The sequence below is a fragment of the Heptranchias perlo genome, chromosome 7 (genome assembly GCF_035084215.1).
Source record: "Heptranchias perlo isolate sHepPer1 chromosome 7, sHepPer1.hap1, whole genome shotgun sequence".
NCBI lineage: Eukaryota > Metazoa > Chordata > Chondrichthyes > Hexanchiformes > Hexanchidae > Heptranchias > Heptranchias perlo.
This window is the reverse complement of record NC_090331.1, coordinates 73,556,828-73,574,993: the sequence shown is the minus strand read 5'-3', so window position 1 is coordinate 73,574,993 and position 18,166 is coordinate 73,556,828. Positions and strand designations below refer to the sequence as shown.

General features: G+C 53.9%; 2 protein-coding genes and 1 pseudogene across 12 annotated transcripts in view; all 3 read right to left on the bottom strand.

The window, feature by feature from the left end:
• The window catches only part of LOC137323874 (microtubule-associated protein 2-like), a 329,190-nt gene that overhangs the window by 302,461 nt on the left and 8,563 nt on the right, over positions 1 to 18,166 (bottom strand). The window lies entirely within an intron of this gene.
• On the bottom strand, positions 7,322 to 15,213 carry LOC137324044 (uncharacterized; annotated as a pseudogene).
• The window catches only part of LOC137324043 (uncharacterized), a gene marked incomplete at its 3' end in the record, with an annotated part of 38,340 nt that continues 35,513 nt past the window's right edge, over positions 15,340 to 18,166 (bottom strand). The window contains 3 exon segments of the mRNA XM_067988214.1: positions 15,340 to 16,286; positions 16,289 to 16,509; positions 16,598 to 16,710. Of these exon segments, the coding sequence (XP_067844315.1) occupies positions 15,340 to 16,286; positions 16,289 to 16,509; positions 16,598 to 16,710 (1,281 nt within the window).

Sequence of the window (18,166 nt, the reverse complement as noted above, 5' to 3'; positions counted from 1 at the left end):
GGTATCATTAGATGGGGTGAGGAGGAGGGGGAGGACAGTGATCATCCCCCCCGTGGGTGGGAGGAAGCGGCCTGCCTCTGCCACCAGGAAGGCCTGGCTCAAGGTGGCAGAGGTCACCTGCACCACCAACATATTGCCCACCTGCATACAGTGCAGGAGGCGCTCCAATGACCTAAGTAGGTCAGCCAAAGCGAGTACGCTTACTCATTCCCCTACACTCCGTCTGCCACATCACCGCCCCCACCCCACATCTCCTTCTGCACTGCCAACACTACTCTGTCACATCACCCCTCACACCTACGCAAACCTCATCCTACCTGCACTTACTCACCTCGCCAGTACTCATCCCGCCACTACCACTCAACCCAATCCTCATACAATCTCATGGCTCTATCTCATACTCACCCTCTCATGCATCTCTTTCATAGTCAGCCTCACTCAACCTGCCACTACCTGTGCTGCAGCCACAGGACATGCATCACATATGTGCAGTAGGAAGCGTAAGGCAAACGTGTCGTGAGCATGAAGGGGATGCACAAGGGTGTTTGAGGGTTTGTCATGGTTTTTACTTATATTGAATTTCTGACCAACTCACATTACATATTATATTGGCACCACTGCTGCCACGTCTTTGCGAATCTTGTCTGGTTTGTGCAATAATGCCCTTTCCTGAGGATCACAATGAAGACCCACAACTGATGACACCCATTGTGTCACTGCAGAGTGGGTGCAGGTATATTTGCAGGGCTCTTTTGTGCAGACAACAGAGACGTCGGCGATGTCCCCAGTGGCACCCTGGAAGGATGCGGAGGAGAAGTTGTTGAGGGCAGTGGTGACTTTGACAGCGACAGGTAAGAAGATGGTGCTCGGGCCAACCGGGAGCAGCTCGGCATGAAGGAGGCTGCAGACGTCCACGACTACATGTCGAGTGACTCTGAGCACTGCTGCTCAGAGAGGTCCAGGAAGCTGAGCCTCGGTCTGTGGACCCTGTGGCGAGGGTAGTGCCCCCTGCGACGCATCTCTCTCTGCGGTTGCCCTCCCTCCTGCTGTGCAGGTGGAAGTGTCACAGCACTCTGTTGTGGAGCTCCATGTGTCAGAGGTGGACGGCTTGGCCGGCGAGGCTGGTGATGCTGTTCGCCCTCCGAGGAGGTCATGATTGCAGCTACGGCGGCCCCCATCCGGAAGATGTACATCTGAGGGGGCCCGCAAGGTAGGTACATGTCTCTGGACCCCGAGATAAGTGTGCGAGTTAGTGAATTTTCTTGTCAGGAGGAGGGTGGTGGAGGCCAAACTTTGTCCCAAGTGACCGAGTGGCCTCCTGCAATGAGTGAGGGTCTCCCCCCACACCTGTCAAATGGACCTTTGCAGCTGCCACAGGCTGACAGCTGCAACATGTCCATTTCAACTGGGAGTGTTTTCCCCAGTACGGGAAACAGTCCCAGTTGTCTCTAAAATCCCACCCCTCCTCACATATTCCCTTAATCAGGTCTGTTAATGACCTGAAATAGCAATGTAAATAGTCTTAAGTGGCACCCCGCTGGCTTTAATTGCCTGCGGGAGTCCCACATGCGGGGGCTACGCGCGCACGTCGGCGCGTCTGTGGGGAACCCAGAAGTGGGCGGGTTGGAGCCGGGCTCCGGACCCGCTCCGGGATTCCCCGATTTTCGGAGCCCCCCCGCCAGGAACGCACCCGATAGCAGGTGCTAAAATGAAGCCCCATGAGTCCTGCCTTTAGTCCTGGTCACTGAGGCACAAAGCACTGAGTCATAGGTAAAAATTGGAAAGCTCAGACATTTCAGTCAGGTGCCAACTAAGCATCAACTTGACTTAGTTATTGGCACTCCCGCCTCTGAGTCAAAAGCTCTACAAGAGGTTCAAGTTAATTTTTTCTGGTATATTTCCATTGTTCAGTTAAGGACTGGGCTATATCAAGAAAAAATGACTCTGTCAACCTTGTGCTAAAATAATGATGCTAATTTCGTAACTAACTGGGATGATTTTCAAGATGAAAATACTAATACCGGAGAGGCAGGCTGCACCTAAACAAAGCAGGAACAATTAGACTTGCCAGGATCGTCGAGGCAGCTAGATATATGAGAGGGGTGAGGAGAAAATGGATCCCAGAAGAGACTGATCATAGACTGGAAGGTAGTCAACAGGTAGGTATGGACACAGAAACTCAGCCACACAGGAACCAAATACCAGGAACAGACAGACATTGGGGGCCAAGAAAGGATGTAAATCTATAATAAAATGTACATACATAAATGCTCCTGACTCCCCAAAGCCTTTCCACCATCTAGAAGGCACAAGTCAGGAGTGTGATGGAACACTCTCCACTTGCCTGGATGAGTGCAACTCCAACAACACTCAAGAAGCTCGACACCATCCAGGACAAAGCAGCCCGCTTGATTGACACCCCATCCACCACCCTAAACATTCACTCCCTTCACCACCGGCGCACAGTGGCTGCACTGCAGCAACTCGCCAAGGCTTCTTCAACAGCACCTCCCAAACCCGCGACCTCTACCACCTGGAAGGACAAGGGCAGCAGGCACATGGGAACAACACCACCTGCACATTCCCCTCCAAGTCTCACACCATACCGACTTGGAAATATATCGCCGTTTCTTCATCGTCGCTGGGTCAAAATCCTGGAACTCCCTTCCTAACAGCACTGTGGGAGAACCTTCACCACACAGACTGCAGCGGTTCAAGAAGGCGACTCACCACCACCTTCTCAAGGGCAATTAGGGATGGGCAATAAACGCCGGCCTCGCCAGCGACGCCCACATCCCATGAACGAATAAAAAAAATAGAACTGGAGACTATTTTAGCAGTAGGGAACTATGATGTTGTAGGAATATCCAAAACACAGCAAACTCCAGAAGATGACAGTGAATACGACATACAGGGGTACAGTGTTCAAAAAAGTTGGAAAAACAGAAAAGATGATGTGCCTCTATGTTTTGGATCCCTGGGAGGTTAAAGGAGTTAATCCTGTGGGATGTAAAAAGTTACACAATGACCTACTCTAGTTGGACATCTTTTATGTGAAAAGTACAGAGCTATCAGGAGTATGCTACAGGCCACCAGGTCAGCGTAACAAAAATGATAAGTGTGCTCTACAAAGAGATCAGAAGGGTACGTGAAATCAGGTAACTTATATTAATGGACAACTTCATCAACCAAATAAAACTTGGCAATACTCAAGTGGTTCAGAATCTGAGTTGGTAAATGTAATGCATGATTGCTTCATGGCCCAGTGCTTCAGGGAAGCCACACAACAGGCAGTTCACATCTTGTGATGGCAAGTGACCCAAACATACAGGAAATGAAAGTCATAGTACATTGGGCAATAGCAACCACAGAATGATTAAGTTTTTCATGATCTGGGACTCAAACACCAAGATAGGTATATAATTTCAAAAGGCTAAATTCAAAGAAATGAGGGAACAATTTGAGCAAATTGACAGGGCTGGCTTAACAACACTTCAATTGAGGACAAGTGTAACGCCTTTAAAGCCATAATGCTTAACATACAGGATAAATACATACCTAGGATCAGCAAGAGTAGACTAAGCAGGCATGAGCTTAAATTGTCTATCTTGCTCAATTCAAACTGTTAATTTGAACTGAAATTGTGCACAAAAAACCCGAGATGCTATTTTATTAAAACTGCTTAATACATACTACTCAATAATTTGAATTTTTTAAGCAAAAAGTGACCTAGAATTAACAAGAGTAGACTATAACAAATTAATCAGAAGCAAATTTAAGACAAATGGCCTCTACAGATCCTGCACAGACAAAAGAGAAAGGGTTTATTCAGATGAATATAAGAAAATGCAGAAGCACCTCAAGTGGCTAGTTAATTGGTCAAGGAGATTTGGAAAAAAGAACCTGCATATGAAAAACATGATGGTAAGAAATTCTTTTAATACTTCAACAGTATGACAGCAGTCAGAGAAGAGGGAGAACCACTAAAGATGCAAACAGGGCTGAAACAGAGGATGAGCAGAATATAGTGAATATTCTGAATAATTCGTTCTCCTAGTGTTCATAAAAGAAGACAGAAGCAACATGCCTTCCCAAAGTAGCAATAACCCAAGTAGAATTAAGGATTTCTATACAAGATGGAAGTCCTAGACAAGCTAAAATAAATAAATCCAGAGGATAAATTGTATTTATCTCAGAGTACTGAGAGAAACTGGAGATGAGATTTGAGACACATCGCCGGTCATTATGAGGGAACTGTTCAACACTGGCGAAGTACCAGTTGACTGAAAACAGGCCAACACAGTTCCTCTTTTCAATAAAACAAATGTAGGCAACTACAGTCCCATTAATCTTACTTTAATACTGTATAATGTAATATAATTGATTATAAAGGGTAAACTTGAGGATTACCTTTACAATAACAATCTAGATAAAAGTAATAAATACAGATTCAGAACAGAAGATTCTGCTTGACTATCATCTTGACTATTTCTGACGAGGTGACATCCCAAGTGTGCTGCAGAAATCGTTATGAAATGCTGTACCTTGTTTTACAAAGTACACTTTACAAATTTCTGCTTTAAAGAATACTAACTAGTTAAATTCAAAGCTGTGGAGATTTAGGATAAACCTTAGAAATGGATAAGAAATTGCCAAATTGGTAGAAAACAGTGGGTACTAGTTAGAAGAATTATATCAGGATTGGGGAAAGAAGGGGCGTGCTGAGTACATTGCCCCAGGAATCAGCATTGGGACCACTACTGTTTGATTTACATGAACGATTCAGAAACTCAATACAAATTGGTTAAGTTTTCAGATGACATCACTTTAGGAGGGGCAATCAATTCTGAGGAGGCAGCTCAGGAAATCAGGGTAATATACATACTCTACGAATAATGTTGAAATAGTTAAAGATTAAATAGAAATGGATCTAGGGGCCTCGTAAACCTGATGCTCAAACGTCCAACCGCTGTAGGGCAGCAACCAACATACCAAATAGAATGCTGATCTACATACGCAAAACAGCACAGTCATACTCAAACTATTTAATTCCCTGGTCAGACCACACCTTAGGTACTGTGTCCAGTTCTAGTGACTGAGACATGAGAGATATTCAAGGATTGGAGGCAGTTCGGAAAAGGACACAAGGCTGATCTGTAGCATCAGACTACAGAAATATGAAGAAAGGATCGAGAAACTTGGGCTTTTCAGCCTCAGATGGAGATAGCCAACAAGTAACCGTATAAAAATATATGGTAGTAAACAGTATGGAAAAGGTAGATCCTAAAAACTAAATTACAAAAGAAGGACAAGGAGACACAGGTTCAAACTAGTTAACGGTAAATTTAGGACTGATTTCAGATGTTGTTCTTCACAATGAATGATCACAGAATGAGCTCTCAAAGAGTAACCAAGGCAAAAACCCAGGAATTATATAAGAAGCAGCTAGATGATGCGGGGGTGGGGGAAGAGGGGAGGAGGGGATTAACTGTTGGTTCTTTCTAGATGGATGAACCAAAATGCGCTAAATGTCTTCCTCATCCATATTTATCTTGCGATCTTACAAATTATCATAAAATCATTGGGTCATATCTGGACGAAGGATATAGTTCATTTAAAAAAAATTAAATCATCCAATTGAAGTTTTGACATGTTGATGAAAGGGAATGCCTGGTATTGACAGAATTGTTCCTTAACTGCTTCATACACTACAGAACGAAGAGGAGCTTTAAGATTAAACTCTCAATACAGAGCTGCTTCAAGCTCCAAATAATGGTAAGGCAACAGCAATTTGTGACAACAGTGAATGCTACAGCACAAATGGAAACAATATCTCATCAGATCATTGGAGTTCGCCAGAGTAAAATATACTTGCAAGCCACAATTTAATTGCAATTTAGTGTGATTAAATGTTATGAGAAAATACATAATGGGCAAGCTAACCCATTACAAAACTGCTATAATCTAACTCTCTCTTTAGTAGACTAACCAATACTTGATGTCTTGGCCAGTATAATTTCCTTCATAGATGGCCTCTCAGAGCTTCGATATTTATACATGGCTTATTTTGATTTCTTACTCGTATTTGGTTAGATCTTTGGAGCATGATTTTCAAGAAGTGTTTCATTTATAGATGACTTTGGTTGTAATTTCTGTTAGAGGTACTTTCATTAAATGTTTTAATTATGTATTTGCATGGCTAAATATAGCATACATACACATTCACCTTATTATGGCTGCCATCACATTTATTTAGGTTAATGGCATCATGATGAATGTTATGTTCACATATTGACTGCTGCAGCTCACCTCTACAGTTGGCCCTATGGGAACCAAGAAAACATTTTTAGTTGATGCATGTTCCACTGGGAGGAATGGTGAGGTAATTGTAATCTTTTACAAAACAATTCTCCATATGCAACTGTTCCTTTTCCAGCATGAATTGTACATAAATTGCCCTGAGGTCATTTATATTAAAGGCACAAGTTCAAACAGTAAAATATCCTCAGCTACACATTAAAGTTAAAGCTATATTAAGGGAGTCTCTGGTTAATATTCCATATGGTTTTCAAATGTGCTGCTTATGTAAGTGCATTTAACTAATGCTGTATTGTACTTTTCATTGAACTTCTCACAATGTGATGTTTGCATTACATCTGACAGATAAAGAACAGGGGAATGGTCAACATGAAATCTGCCATAAAAAGTTGGAATCTGATTTAGTTTTCACCTGGAAGCTGCTTCTTTCCCTACGGAGAATAATTACTTCCTTCACACACGAACAACTTCAATGATGAGAACATATTCAACTGTACTTTTGATGACTTTTTTTTTAATGAAGTTTGCCCGCTTGTAATTACAAGTCACAAACTACACTAATGTTTAATTTTGCTTGCCGACTTTTCCCGTGGAATGATAAAAATCCAGACATTGGTACAAAAAATACACACTGGATGTAAGTGGCTTCCTTATGTGTCTATTTCCCTGATCTTCAGAATCAATACAAACTACTTGCTGATGAAAGGAGAAGTGATTCATCTATTTCAGTTTTAAACATATGTAATAGACACACTTTTGGGAAACCTACCCTGTACATTTTCTTGCACACTGTGCTGCTTAAAGATATTCAACACAATTGGAGAATCACTGACGATCCAAAGAAATCTACCATTCTAGCACAATGTGGCAACCTTATTAAAGGCCATGGTATAATCCAATTGGGTAGTGTGAAAGACAGCATAAACTTTAAATAAAGTTTGAAAAGTTCTGTGATTTGGCTATTAGGAAGAGTCTGAAATTTAGTTATAAAGATACATGCGATTTAAGGCAGCCAGGATCTAGGTGATAGACAGAAACCTCAGTTAATCATGAGTCAAACTCTTACAGTTAGAAAAGTCAGGAAATTAAATATTCCAACTGGCATCAGGAAATGATAACTATGTGGTAACTATGGAGAGAATGTCTCAGGCTGCAAGATCAAGGGGACCAGTTTACAAGGACATGGGTTAGATTCTGTTAAATGAAAGAAGCTGTGGCTTCAGAAGTGCACAAGAGTCTATTACTCTACCACACATTTGGGGAGACCACTCATTCCTGGGCAGAGCCAAATCAAAGGAATTATGTCAGATAAATAGGCAGAAGTCTATAAATATTCAGGATATCCAAAAGATGACTTGGAATCTTTGAATTACAAAGGGTTTATCTGAACAGTCTTAATCTTTATTGCAATATTTTACATTCTTCTATACTATAAAATTCTATTATTCCATGCGCATGTTCTGTTTATTTTTGCAATATTTTGTTTCTGAAAATTCAATGAAATATGTTGTTAAATTATAAGTTGTAAACTTGTATTAAATGTCCCATTCAACAAATTAATTTATTATGCTCATTTCACACTTCCAGAAAAAAATTAGCATTTATAATTCAGTGCCCCATTTTCCAACCTACATCAGCGAAACAATTTAAGCATATATTAAGATTATATATAAATATGCAAAGTTACAAACTATAACTACTCCAGGAAATGTACAGTCCATTAATTAGATTAGACATGTGTGTAACAAAGGCATAGTGGTCTTAATGGGGGACTTTAACCTTCACATAGATTGGGAAAAGCAGACTAGCAACTGTCAGAAAGGTAGTGAATTTCTTGAGTGTGTCCGGGATAGTTTTCTACAGCAGTATGTACTAGAGGCAACAAGGGGGCAAGCCATACTAGATTTAGTAATGAGTAATGAACCAGATTTAGTTAACAGCTTAACTGTGCGTGAACATCTATCCAATAGCGATCATAACATGATCGAGTTCAATGTAGTGTTTGAAAGGGAAAAAAGTGAATCAGCTGCTAAGATTCTAGACTAGGGTAAGGCCGACTTCAATGGGATGAGAGAGACTGTCCACAGCAAACTGGGCAAACCTGTTAATGGGTAAAACGACTGATGATCAGTGGGAAATGTTTAAAGAAACATTTAACGTGATACAGAATCGGTTTATATCCCTGAAGGGCAAGAACTCTACTTGCCAAAAAAAACAGCCATGGACAACTAAAGAGGTAAGGGACAGTATAAGACATAAGGAAAGGGCATACAAAAAGGCAAAAAATGGCACAGATCCTGGCGAATGGGAAAAATACAAAGATCAACAAAGGGTCACAAAACAGATAGTAAGAGCTACAAAAAGTTGTATGAAAAGAAACTTGCAAGGGATATCAAAACCAATACGAAGAACTTTTATAGTCACATTAGGAAAAAGAGGGTGGTCAGGAGCAGCGTTGGCCCCTTAACAACTGAAAGTGGGGACACTGTCATTGACAAATGGAAATGGCGGACATGTTGAACAATTACTTTGCGTCAGTATTTACAGAAGAAAAAGATAGCATGCCGTAAATCCCAAGAAAACAAATATTGAATCGGGGACAGGACTCGATAAAATTAACGTAAGTAAAGCAACAGTAATGAAGAAAATAATAGCACTAAAGAGTGCCAAATCCCCAGGACCAGATGGTTTCCATCCCAGAGTTTTAAAGGAAGTAGGTGAGCACATTGCAGATGCCCTAACTATAATCTTTCAAAGTTCTCTAGATTCAGGATCTGTCCCTCTAGATTGGAAAATTGCACATGTCACTCTGCTTTTTAAGAAAGGAGAGGTAAACCAGGGAATTATAGACCAGTTAGCCTAACATCTGTTGTGGGGAAAATGCTGGAGTCTATAATTAAGGATAGGGTGACTGAACACCTCGAGAATTTTCAGTTAATCAGAGAGAGCCTGCGTGGATTTGTGAAAGGTAGGTCGTGCCTGACAAACCTGATTGAATTTTTTGAAGAGGTGACTAAAGTAGTGGACAGAGGAATGTCAATGGATGTTATTTATATGGACTTCCAGAAGGCATTTGATAAGGTCCCACATAAAAGAGACTGTTAGCTTATTCAGAAGCCTATGGAATCGAGGGAAAAGTACAGACTTGGTTAGGAAGTTGGCTGAGTGAAAGGCAACAGAGAGTAGGGATAATGGGTAGGTACTCACATTGGCAGGATGTGACTAGAGGAGTCCCGCAAGGATCTGTCTTGGGGCCTCAATTATTGACAATATTTATTAACGACTTGGATGAAGGCATAGAAAGTCCATTTCTAAGTTTGACGATGACACAAAGATTGGTGGCATTGTAAGCAGTGTAGATGAAAACATAAAATTACAAAGCGATATTGATAGATTAGGTGAATGGGCAAAACAGTGGCAAATGGAATTCAATGTAGACAAATGTGAGGTTATCCACTTTGGATCAAAAAAGGATAGAACAGGGTACTTTCTAAATGGTAAAAAGTTAAAAACAGTGGATGTCCAAAGGGACTTAGGGGTTCAGGTACATAGATCATTGAAGTGTCATGAACAGGTGCAGAAAATAATCAATAAGGCTAATGGAATGCTGGCCTTTATATTTTTATTTTCGTTCAAGGGATGTGGGCGTCGCTGGCGAGGCCGGCATTTATTGCCCATCCCTAATTGCCCTTGAGAAGGTTGTGGTGAGCCACCTTCTTGAACCGCTGCAGTCCATGTGGTGACGGTTCTCCCACAGTGCTGTTAGGAAGGGAGTTCCAGGATTTTGACCCAGCGACGATGAAGGAACGGCGATACATTTCCAAGTCGGGATGGTGTGTGACTTGGAGGGGAATGTGCAGGTGGTGTTGTTCCCATGTGCCTGCTGCTCGTCCTTCCAGGTGGTAGAGGTCGCAGGTTTGGGAGGAGCTGTCGAAGAAGCCTTGGCGAGTTGCTGCAGTGCATCCTGTGGATGGTACACACTGCAGCCACTGTGCGCCGGTGGTGAAGGGAGCGAATGTTTAGGGTGGTGGATGGGGTGCCAATTAAACAGGCTGCTTTGTCCTGGATGGTGTCGAGCTTCTTGAGTGTTGTTGGAGCTGCACTCATCCAAGCAAGTGGAGAGTATTCCATCACACTCCTGACTTGTGCCTTGTAGCTGGTGGAAAGGCTTTGGGGAGTCAGGAGGCGAGTCACTCACCGCAGAATACCCAGCCTCTGACCTGCTCTCGTAGCCACAGTATTCATATGGCTGGTCCAGTTAAGTTTCTGGTCAATGGTGACCCCCAGAATGTTGATGGTGGGGGATTCGGCGATGGTAATGCCGTTGAATGTCAAGGGGAGGTGATTAGACTCTCTCTTGTTGGAGATGGTCAATGCCTGGCACTTATCTGGCGCAAATGTTACTTGCCACTTATCAGCCCAGGCCTGGATGTTGTCCAGGTCTTGATGCATGCGGGCTCGGACTGCTTCATTATTTGAGGGGTTGCGAATGGAACTGAACACTGTGCAATCATCAGCGAACATCCCCATTTATGACCTTATGATGGAGGGAAGGTCATTGATGAAGCAGCTGAAGATGGTTCGGCCTAGGACACTGCCCTGAGGAACTCTTGCAGCAATGTCCTGGGGCTGAGATGATTGGCCTCCAACAACCACTACCATCTTCCTTTGTGCTAGGTATGACTCCAGCCACTGGAGAGTTTTCCCCTGATTCCCATTGACTTCAATTTTACTTGGGCTCCTTGGTGCCACACTCGGTCAAATGCTGCCTTAATGTCAAGGGCAGTCACTCTCACCTCACCTCTGGAATTCAGCTCTTTTGTCCATGTTTGGACCAAGGCTGTAATGAGGTCTGGAGCCGAGTGGTCCTGGCGGAACCCAAACTGAGCATCGGTGAGCAGGTTATTGGTGAGTAAGTGCCTAGAGTATCTAGAGGACAAGAGTACAAGGGGGCAGAAGTTATGCTGCAGCTATACAAAACCCTGGTTAGACCGCACCTGGAGTACTGTGAGCAGTTCTGGGCACCGCATCTTCGGAAGGACATATTGGCCTTGGAGGGAGTGCAGCGTAGGTTTACTAGAATGATACCAGGACTTCAAGGGTTAAGTTACAAGGAGAGATTACACAAATTGGGGTTGTATTCTCTGGAGTTTCGAAGGTTAAGGGGTGATCTGATCGAAGTTCATAAGATATTAAGAGGAACAGATAGGGTGGATAGAGAGAAACTATTTCCGCTGGTTGGGGATTCTAGGAGTAGGGTGCAGAGTCTAAAAATTAGAGCCAGACCTTTCAGGAGAGAGATTAGCAAACAGTTCTACATACAAAGGGTGGTAGAAGTTTGGAACTCTCTTCCGCAAATGGCAATTGATACCAGCTCAATTGCGAAATTTAAATCTGAGATAGATAGCTTTTTGCCAACCAAAGGTATTAAGGGATATGGGCCAAAGGCAGGTACATGGAGCTAGATCACAGACCAGCCATGATCTTATCAAATGGCGAAGCAGGCACAAGGGGATGAATGGCCTACTCCTGTTCCGATGTTCCTATGTTCCTATTAATGTCAAATCAAAAAACATTCATTCTGATTGTGGTCTCAGAATATCTTGTGATGTGGACTTAGAAATGAACAAAGGACGTGGGTGTGCATATGTGCGAGAGAACGGGCGAGTATGCCGACGAAGAGAAAAAAAGAGAAAGAGAGAGCGAAGGCGCAAGGGGAGGGGGGACGCGAGGGAGAGAGAGAGACAGAGAGCGCGGGAGAGGGAGCGGGAGCGAGAGAGACAGAGAGAGAGACAGAGAGCGCGGGAGAGGGAGCGGGAGCGAGAGAGACAGAGAGAGAGACAGAGAGCGCGGGAGAGGGAGCGGGAGCGAGAGAGACAGAGAGAGAGACAGAGAGCGCGGGAGAGGGAGCGGGAGCGAGAGAGACAGAGAGAGAGACAGAGAGCGCGGGAGAGGGAGCGGGAGCGAGAGAGACAGAGAGAGAGACAGAGAGCGCGGGAGAGGGAGCGGGAGCGAGAGAGACAGAGAGAGAGACAGAGAGCGCGGGAGAGGGAGCGGGAGCGAGAGAGACAGAGAGCGCGGGAGAGGGAGCGGGAGCGAGAGAGACAGAGAGCGCGGGAGAGGGAGCGGGAGCGAGAGAGACAGAGAGCGCGGGAGAGGGAGCGGGAGCGAGAGAGACAGAGAGCGCGGGAGAGGGAGCGGGAGCGAGAGAGACAGAGAGCGCGGGAGAGGGAGCGGGAGCGAGAGCGAGAGGGGGAGGGGGCGGGCGAGGGGGAGGGGGCGGGCGGGGGGGAGGGGGCGGGCGGGGGGGAGGGGGCGGGCGGGGGGGAGGGGGCGGGCGGGGGGGAGGGGGCGGGCGGGGGGGAGGGGGCGGGCGGGGGGGAGGGGGCGGGCGGGGGGGAGGGGGCGGGCGAGGGGGAGGGGGCGGGCGAGGGGGAGGGGGCGGGCGAGGGGGAGGGGGCGGGCGAGGGGGAGGGGCGGGCGAGGGGGAGGGGGCGGGCGAGGGGGAGGGGGCGGGCGAGGGGGAGGGGGCGGGCGAGGGGGAGGGGGCGGGCGAGGGGGAGGGGGCGGGCGAGGGGGAGGGGGCGGGCGAGGGGGAGGGGGGCGGGCGAGGGGGAGGGGGCGGGCGAGGGGGAGGGGGCGGGCGAGGGGGAGGGGGCGGGCGAGGGGGAGGGGGCGGGCGAGGGGGAGGGGGCGGGCGAGGGGGAGGGGGCGGGCGAGGGGGAGGGGGCGGGCGAGGGGGAGGGGGCGGGCGAGGGGGAGGGGGCGGGCGAGGGGGAGGGGGCGGGCGAGGGGGAGGGGGCGGGCGAGGGGGCGGGCGAGGGGAGGGGGCGGGCGAGGGGGAGGGGGCGGGCGAGGGGGAGGGGGCGGGCGAGGGGGAGGGGGCGGGCGAGGGGGAGGGGGCGGGCGAGGGGGAGGGGGCGGGCGAGGGGGAGGGGGCGGGCGAGGGGGGAGGGGGCGGGCGAGGGGGAGGGGGCGGGCGAGGGGGAGGGGGCGGGCGAGGGGGAGGGGCGGGCGAGGGGGAGGGGCGGGCGAGGGGGAGGGGGCGGGCGAGGGGGAGGGGGCGGGCGAGGGGGAGGGGGCGGGCGAGGGGGAGGGCGAGGGGGAGGGCGAGGGGGAGGGGGCGGGCGAGGGGAGGGGGCGGGCGAGGGGGAGGGGGCGGGCGAGGGGGAGGGGGCGGGCGAGGGGGAGGGGGCGGGCGAGGGGGAGGGGGCGGGCGAGGGGGAGGGGGCGGGCGAGGGGGAGGGGGCGGGCGAGGGGGAGGAGGCAAGAGGGGGAGGGGGCGGGCGAGGGGGAGGGGGCGGGCGAGGGGGAGGGCGACGGCGAGGGCGACGGCGAGGGCGACGGCGACGGCGAGGGCGAGGGCGAGGGGGAGGGCGAGGGGGGGAGGGCGAGGGGGAGGGCGAGGGGGAGGGGGAGGGCGAGGGGGAGGGCGAGGGGGAGGGCGAGGGGAGGGCGAGGGGGAGGGCGAGGGGGAGGGCGAGGGGGAGGGGGAGGGCGAGGGAGAGGGCGAGGGAGAGGGCGAGGAGAGGGCGAGGGAGAGGGCGAGGGCGAGGGCGAGGGCGAGGGCGAGGGCGAGGGAGAGGGAGAGGGCGAGGGAGAGGGCGAGGGAGAGGGCGAGGGCGAGGCAGAGGGCGAGGGAGAGGGCGAGGGAGAGGGCGAGGGAGAGGGCGAGGGCGAGGGAGAAGGCGAGGGCGAGGGCGAGGGAGAAGGCGAGGGCGAGGGAGAAGGCGAGGGCGAGGGAGAAGGCGAGGGCGAGGGAGAAGGCGAGGGCGAGGGAGAAGGCGAGGGCGAGGGAGAAGGCGAGGGCGAGGGAGAAGGCGAGGGCGAGGGAGAAGGCGAGGGCGAGGGAGAAGGCGAGGGCGAGGGAGAAGGCGAGGGCGAGGGAGAAGGCGAGGGAGAAGGCGAGGGCGAGGGAGAAGGCGAGGGGCGAGGGAGAAGGCGAGGGCGAGGGAGAACGCGAGGGCGAGGGAGAAGGCGAGGGCGAGGGAGAAGGCGAGGGCGAGGGAGAAGGCGAGGGCGAGGGAGAAGGCGAGGGCGAGGGAGAAGGCGAGGGCGAGGGAGAAGGCGAGGGCGAGGGAGAAGGCGAGGGCGAGGGAGAAGGCGAGGGCGAGGGAGAAGGCGAGGGCGAGGGAGAAGGCGAGGGCGAGGGAGAAGGCGAGGGCGAGGAGAAGGCGAGGGCGAGGGAGAAGGCGAGGGCGAGGGCGAGGGAGAAGGCGAGGGCGAGGGAGAGGGCGAGGGCGAGGGAGAAGGCGAGGGCGAGGGCGAGGGCGAGGGCGAGGGCGAAGGCGAGGGAGAAGGCGAGGGCGAGGGCGAAGGCGAGGGCGAGGGCGATGGCGAGGGAGAAGGCGAGGGCGAGGGAGACGGCGAGGGCGAGGGAGAAGGCGAGGGCGAGGGAGAAGGCGAGGGCGAGGGAGAAGGCGAGGGCGAGGGAGAAGGCGAGGGCGAGGGAGAAGGCGAGGGCGAGGGAGAAGGCGAGGGCGAGGGAGAAGGCGAGGGCGAGGGAGAAGGCGAGGGCGAGGGAGAAGGCGAGGGCGAGGGAGAAGGCGAGGGCGAGGGAGAAGGCGAGGGCGAGGGAGAAGGCGAGGGCGAGGGAGAAGGCGAGGGCGAGGGAGAAGGCGAGGGCGAGGGCGAGGGAGAAGGCGAGGGCGAGGGAGAAGGCGAGGGCGAGGGAGAAGGCGAGGGCGAGGGAGAAGGCGAGGGCGAGGGAGAAGGCGAGGGCGAGGGAGAAGGCGAGGGCGAGGGAGAAGGCGAGGGCGAGGGAGAAGGCGAGGGCGAGGGAGAAGGCGAGGGCGAGGGAGAAGGCGAGGGCGAGGGAGAAGGCGAGGGCGAGGGAGAAGGCGAGGGCGAGGGAGAAGGCGAGGGCGAGGGCGAGGGAGAGGGCGAGGGCGAGGGAGAAGGCGAGGGCGAGGGAGAAGGCGAGGGCGAGGGAGAAGGCGAGGGCGAGGGAGAAGGCGAGGCGAGCGAGGGCGAGGGAGAAGGCGAGGGCGAGGGAGAAGGCGAGGGCGAGGGAGAAGGCGAGGGCGAGGGAGAAGGCGAGGGCGAGGGAGAAGGCGAGGGCGAGGGAGAAGGCGAGGGCGAGGGAGAAGGCGAGGGCGAGGGAGAAGGCGAGGGCGAGGGAGAAGGCGAGGGCGAGGGAGAAGGCGAGGGCGAGGGAGAAGGCGAGGGCGAGGGAGAAGGCGAGGGCGAGGGAGAAGGCGAGGGCGAGGGAGAAGGCGAGGGCGAGGGAGAAGGCGAGGGCGAGGGAGAAGGCGAGGGCGAGGGAGAAGGCGAGGGCGAGGGAGAAGGCGAGGGCGAGGGAGAAGGCGAGGGCGAGGGAGAAGGCGAGGGCGAGGGAGAAGGCGAGGGCGAGGGAGAAGGCGAGGGCGAGGGAGAAGGCGAGGGCGAGGGAGAAGGCGAGGGCGAGGGAGAAGGCGAGGGCGAGGGAGAAGGCGAGGGCGAGGGAGAAGGCGAGGGGCGAGGGAGAAGGCGAGGAGAGGCGAGGGAGAAGGCGAGGGCGAGGGAGAAGGCGAGGCGAGGGAGAAGGCGAGGAGAGGCGAGGGCGAGGGAGAAGGCGAGGGCGAGGGAGAAGGCGAGGGCGAGGGAGAAGGCGAGGGCGAGGGAGAAGGCGAGGGCGAGGGAGAGGCGAGGGAGAGGCGAGGGCGAGGGAGAGGCGAGGGAGAGGGCGAGGGCGAGGGCGAGGGCGAGGGCGAGGGAGAGGGCGAGGGAGAGGGCGAGGAGAGGGCGAGGGAGAGGGCGAGGAGAGGGCGAGGGCGAGGGCGAGGGAGAGGGCGAGGGAGAGGGCGAGGGAGAGGGCGAGGGAGAGGGCGAGGGAGAGGGCGAGGGCGAGGGCGAGGGCGAGGGCGAGGGCGAGGGAGAGGGCGAGGGAGAGGGCGAGGGAGAGGGAGAGGGCGAGGGAGAGGGCGAGGGAGAGGGAGAGGGCGAGGGAGAGGGCGAGGGCGAGGGAGAGGGCGAGGGAGAGGGAGAGGGAGGGGAGAGGGCGAGGGCGAGGGAGAGGGCGAGGGAGAGGGCGAGGGAGAGGGAGAGGGCGAGGGCGAGGGCGAGGGCGAGGGCGAGGGAGAGGGAGAGGGCGAGGGAGAGGGCGAGGGAGAGGGCGAGGGAGAGGGCGAGGGCGAGGGCGAGGGAGAGGGAGAGGGAGAGGGAGAGGGCGAGGGAGAGGGAGAGGGCGAGGGCGAGGGAGAGGGCGAGGAGAGGGCGAGGGAGAGGGCGAGGGAGAGGGAGAGGGCGAGGGAGAAGGCGAGGGCGAGGGAGAAGGCGAGGGAGAAGGCGAGGCGAGGGCGAGGGAGAAGGCGAGGGCGAGGGAGAAGGCGAGGGCGAGGGAGAAGGCGAGGGCGAGGGAGAAGGCGAGGGCGAGGGAGAAGGCGAGGGCGAGGGAGAAGGCGAGGGCGAGGGAGAAGGCGAGGGCGAGGGAGAAGGCGAGGGCGAGGGAGAAGGCGAGGGCGAGGGAGAAGGCGAGGCGAGGGAGAAGGCGAGGGCGAGGGAGAAGGCGAGGGCGAGGGCGAGGGCGAGGGCGAGGGAGAGGGCGAGGGCGAGGGAGAGGGCGAGGGAGAAGGCGAGGGCGAGGGAGAAGGCGAGGGCGAGGGAGAAGGCGAGGGCGAGGGAGAAGGCGAGGGCGAGGGAGAAGGCGAGGGCGAGGGAGAAGGCGAGGGCGAGGGAGAAGGCGAGGGCGAGGGAGAAGGCGAGGGCGAGGAGAAGGCGAGGGCGAGGGAGAAGGCGAGGGCGAGGGAGAAGGCGAGGGCGAGGGAGAAGGCGAGGGCGAGGGAGAAGGCGACGGCGAGGGAGAAGGCGAGGGCGAGGGAGAAGGCGACGGCGAGGGAGAAGGCGACGGCGAGGGAGAAGGAGAGGCGAGGGAGAGGGCGAGGGCGAAGGCGAGGGCGAGGGAGAGGGCGAGGGCGAGGGAGAGGGCGAGGAGAGGGCGAGGAGAGGCGAGGGCGAGGGCGAGGGCGAGGAGAGGCGAGGGAGAGGCGAGGGAGAAGGCGAGGCGAGGGAGAAGGCGAGGGAGAAGGCGAGGAGAAGGCGAGGGCGAGGGAGAAGGCGAGGGCGAGGGAGAAGGCGAGGGCGAGGGAGAAGGCGAGGGCGAGGGAGAAGGCGAGGGCGAGGGAGAAGGCGAGGGCGAGGGAGAAGGCGAGGGCGAGGGAGAAGGCGAGGGCGAGGGAGAAGGCGAGGGCGAGGGAGAAGGCGAGGGCGAGGAGAAGGAGAGGCGAGGGAGAAGGCGAGGGCGAGGGAGAAGGCGAGGGCGAGGGAGAAGGCGAGGGCGAGGGAGAAGGCGAGGCGAGGAGAAGGCGAGGGAGAAGGCGAGGGCGAGGGAGAAGGCGAGGGCGAGGGAGAGGCGAGGGCGAGGGAGAAGGCGAGGGCGAGGGAGAAGGCGAGGGCGAGGGAGAAGGCGAGGGCGAGGAGAAGGCGAGGAGAAGGCGAGGGCGAGGGAGAAGGCGAGGGAGAGGGCGAGGGCGAGGGCGAGGGCGAGGAGAGGGCGAGGGCGAGGGAGAGGGCGAGGGCGAGGGAGAGGGCGAGGGAGAGGGCGAGGGAGAGGGCGAGGGAGAGGGCGAGGGAGAGGGCGAGGGAGAGGGCGAGGGAGAGGGCGAGGGCGAGGGCGAGGGCGAGGGCGAGGGAGAGGGAGAGGGCGAGGGAGAGGGAGAGGGCGAGGAGAGGGAGAGGGCGAGGGAGAGGGCGAGGGAGAGGGAGAGGGCGAGGGAGAGGGCGAGGCGAGAGGGCGAGGGAGAGGGCGAGGGAGAGGGAGAGGGCGAGGGAGAGGGAGAGGGAGAGGGAGGGGAGAGGGCGAGGGAGAGGGCGAGGGCGAGGGAGAGGGCGAGGGAGAGGGAGAGGGCGAGGGCGAGGGCGAGGGCGAGGA